Source organism: Macadamia integrifolia, chromosome 13 (genome assembly GCF_013358625.1).
Source record: "Macadamia integrifolia cultivar HAES 741 chromosome 13, SCU_Mint_v3, whole genome shotgun sequence".
Classification (NCBI taxonomy): Eukaryota; Viridiplantae; Streptophyta; class Magnoliopsida; order Proteales; family Proteaceae; genus Macadamia; species Macadamia integrifolia.
Window position 1 is genome coordinate 28105309 of NC_056569.1, and position 2813 is coordinate 28108121.

At 39.5% G+C, this 2813-nt stretch overlaps 1 protein-coding gene across 1 annotated transcript; it reads right to left on the reverse strand.

Annotated features, from left to right (window-relative positions):
- Positions 1–514: 514 nt before the first annotated feature.
- Positions 515–2599, reverse strand: LOC122059351 (cytochrome P450 71B10-like). Its single transcript, XM_042622084.1, has 2 exons — positions 1640–2599; positions 515–1364 (listed from the first exon to the last, which is right to left on the reverse strand). The coding sequence occupies exons 1-2, from the start codon at positions 2543–2545 to the stop codon at positions 738–740; spliced, it is 1533 nt and encodes a 510-aa protein (XP_042478018.1). The 5' UTR covers positions 2546–2599; the 3' UTR covers positions 515–737.
- Between the last annotated feature and the right edge of the window lie 214 nt (positions 2600–2813).

A 2813-nucleotide genomic window follows, 5' to 3' on the forward strand; every position in this document is an offset into this window, starting at 1 on the left:
AATGAAAGGGAGTGTGGGAGCATCTTCAACGCATGATGGAGTAAGACAACATGGTTTTTCCAAACCCTTCTATGTCTGGGCTATATTATTTGATAGAAAACGTGAAGGTGAGATTTACAACTCAACGACCAACCAGTGCCTTTTAAAACTTCTTTAATAGCAATGAATATTTTTAATGTTGGCACGGTAGGCAAACATGGCATCTGAAAGAGAAGAGAGAGTGTCAAGAAAGAGGAGAGGAGGGTACTCAGGCTCGCAGCCAAAATGAAATGAAATAATACTTTCCTTTCAGTTCACAAATACTCTCATAGCTTTTAGTATTTTTGAAATTATCCTTGAAGATTCTATTTCTTTGACTGTGAGCCCGAACAGTAGGAACTTATCATGATTGGACACTAATTTCGGAATGGAAATTTTCTAAAGAAGGCTGAGTTTCTTTGACTCTATGACTTGGTTAGGATCAAGCCCATTTTTCAACCTATGCATAATAGTGGAGACTTCAACAATCAGTCCACACAATAAAAAGTCAATTATTTATTTATTTATCTATTTGTAAGCTAGATACACAACCCACAGAAAAAAAAAAAGAGGCAATTATTTATTTATTTGTAAGCTAGATACACAACGAAAGAATAGCAACACACACAAGCTAGTGTACAATAAAGGTACTTGTCAAGGGTCCATCAAATACTCAACTCGACTCAGCCTTATTACAACTAAAGGGGGTTGGCAATCCATCAAATACTAATTGAGTTAAAATTCTGTTCAATTGGCACAAGATAAATAGGAGATTTCTTACGAGCAAGAAGACCTGAAGTCTCATCCACGTCTATATCTTCCTTCTTCATCCCATTAGGAAGACCCCAATCAAAGGCATACATAAGATTTGCAAGTGTTAGTTCAACAGTTGCAATACCCATGTGCATCCCAGGACAAATTCTTCGACCTGCTCCAAATGGTAGTAACATAAAATGTGTTCCCTTAAAATCGATTGAGCTATCCATGAACCTCTCTGGCATGAACTCTTCTGGTTTATTCCAATATTTTGGATCTCTCCCGATTGCCCATACATTCACTAGTACCCTTGTTTTGGGGTAAATGTCATATCCTTTAATGGTAAAATGTTGCATGGTTTCTCTTGGGATTAATAGAGGGACTGGAGAATGCAATCTTAGAGTCTCCTTTACCACCATTTTGAGGAATTTAAGTTGTTCGATATCTTCTTCAACAACTTTTCCTTTCTTTACGACAGTGCTTCTAATCTCATCCTGTAATTTCATCATCACTTCTGGGTTCTTAACAAGCTCTGTCATTGCCCATTCTAACACAACAGCGCTAGTGTCTACTGCACCTAAGAATATATTCTGAAAAAAATAATAACAATGATTAATAAAAAAAAGTGCTTCCTGTAGGTGTTGCAGTTCTTTTAAGGGGTGCCATGGTTAGCAAAGAAATACCTTAAAAGGGGTTGACATATATGGTATTTTAATTAGCTAGGGAAGGCTGGCTTATATATCCACGTTATCCAGATTATGAGGGCCCTTCCAGTAGTTTAGAATGGGAATCCAAAAAAGAAATAGGATCTTAGCTAGGAACTAAGTTGAAGGAGATAAGAATTGGATCGAGATGGATGGCTTACCATGAGCATTCCTTTGATATGGTCATTGGAGAGAGAACCTCCACCTTTTTGATCTTGTCCTACTTTGAGCAAGACATCAATCATGTCTTCCTGCTCTGATCCATCTCTCTCATTCTTGAGATGTTCATCAATCACGTTTTGGTAGAAATGATCAAATTCAAGGAAGCACTTCTCCTGCCTTCCATGGATGCCAGTGAACCTGTCCAAGATCCACCCTATATAAGGGAAAAAATCGGCAGCAGAGAAGCTACCCAAAATAGCAACGGCTTCTTTAATAGCATCTCCAAATCTCCCATCATCAAAATCCCTCCCTTTGTAACTCTTACCAAAAGCAACCCTACAAATTATTTCATCAGTTAGGTTAAAGAACATCTCATTCAGATTAATAGGAGTTGCAGAAGAAGAAGATTTTGAAATTAAGCTCATCATTTCAGAAACTTCTTCTTCTCTAATGAAACGAAAAGATTGCACCCTCTTGACACTGAAGAGCTCAAGAACTGTGAGCTTCCTCATCTCTCTCCAGCACTCAGTGTAAGGCCCAAAAGCAATGTCTAAGAAGTTGTATGAGAGCCTCCTAGTTCCCTTCAAGTCAGGTCTACTGCAACTTTCAAGATCATGAGACTTCAGGATCTCACTTGCCAATTCAGCAGATGAGACAACTAATGTAGGCATTCTCCCAAGTTGTAATTGCATGATTGGACCAAATTCCTTGGACAGTTCCCATAGAGAGCGGAATGGAAGCTCACCAAGTTGGTGCAGGTTACCTATGATGGGAAGCTTAGGAGGGCCAGGAGGAATGTTGGTTCTTCTCACTTGTTTGCTCTTCAGAATCAGTATCAACGGAAGGAGAGCTACGAGGGGGATGAGAAGCCACTGTGGCATGATGGTGGAGGTCGGAGAAATCATTATGAAATTTCTAGCTATACCTCTATGTACTATGATCTCTAGGATCAGTATGGATTGATTTAAGACCAGATGCTCCGCCCCTTCTCCCTTAAATAGAAAAAATACTGATTGAATTGATCTAAGTGCCATGTTGAGATCAAATTGTCTCCAACGAGCAGTGAGGTGTAGTGAGTATCCAATGACTGGAAAAACCCCGCCATGCATCCCAGCCGTTGGATGCTCATTGCTCCTCACCATCACTGCGGATGATTTTGACGCATGCAGCACA

Bases quoted from the DNA above. Each gene is read 5' to 3' on its own strand.
- LOC122059351 (XM_042622084.1), bottom strand. From the start codon at position 2,545: ATGATTTCTCCGACCTCCACCATCATGCCACAGTGGCTTCTCATCCCC. The intron at 1,365-1,639 runs GTAAGCCATCCA...TATTTTTTTCAG, and splicing joins ATATCAAAGGAATGCTCATG to AATATATTCTTAGGTGCAGT.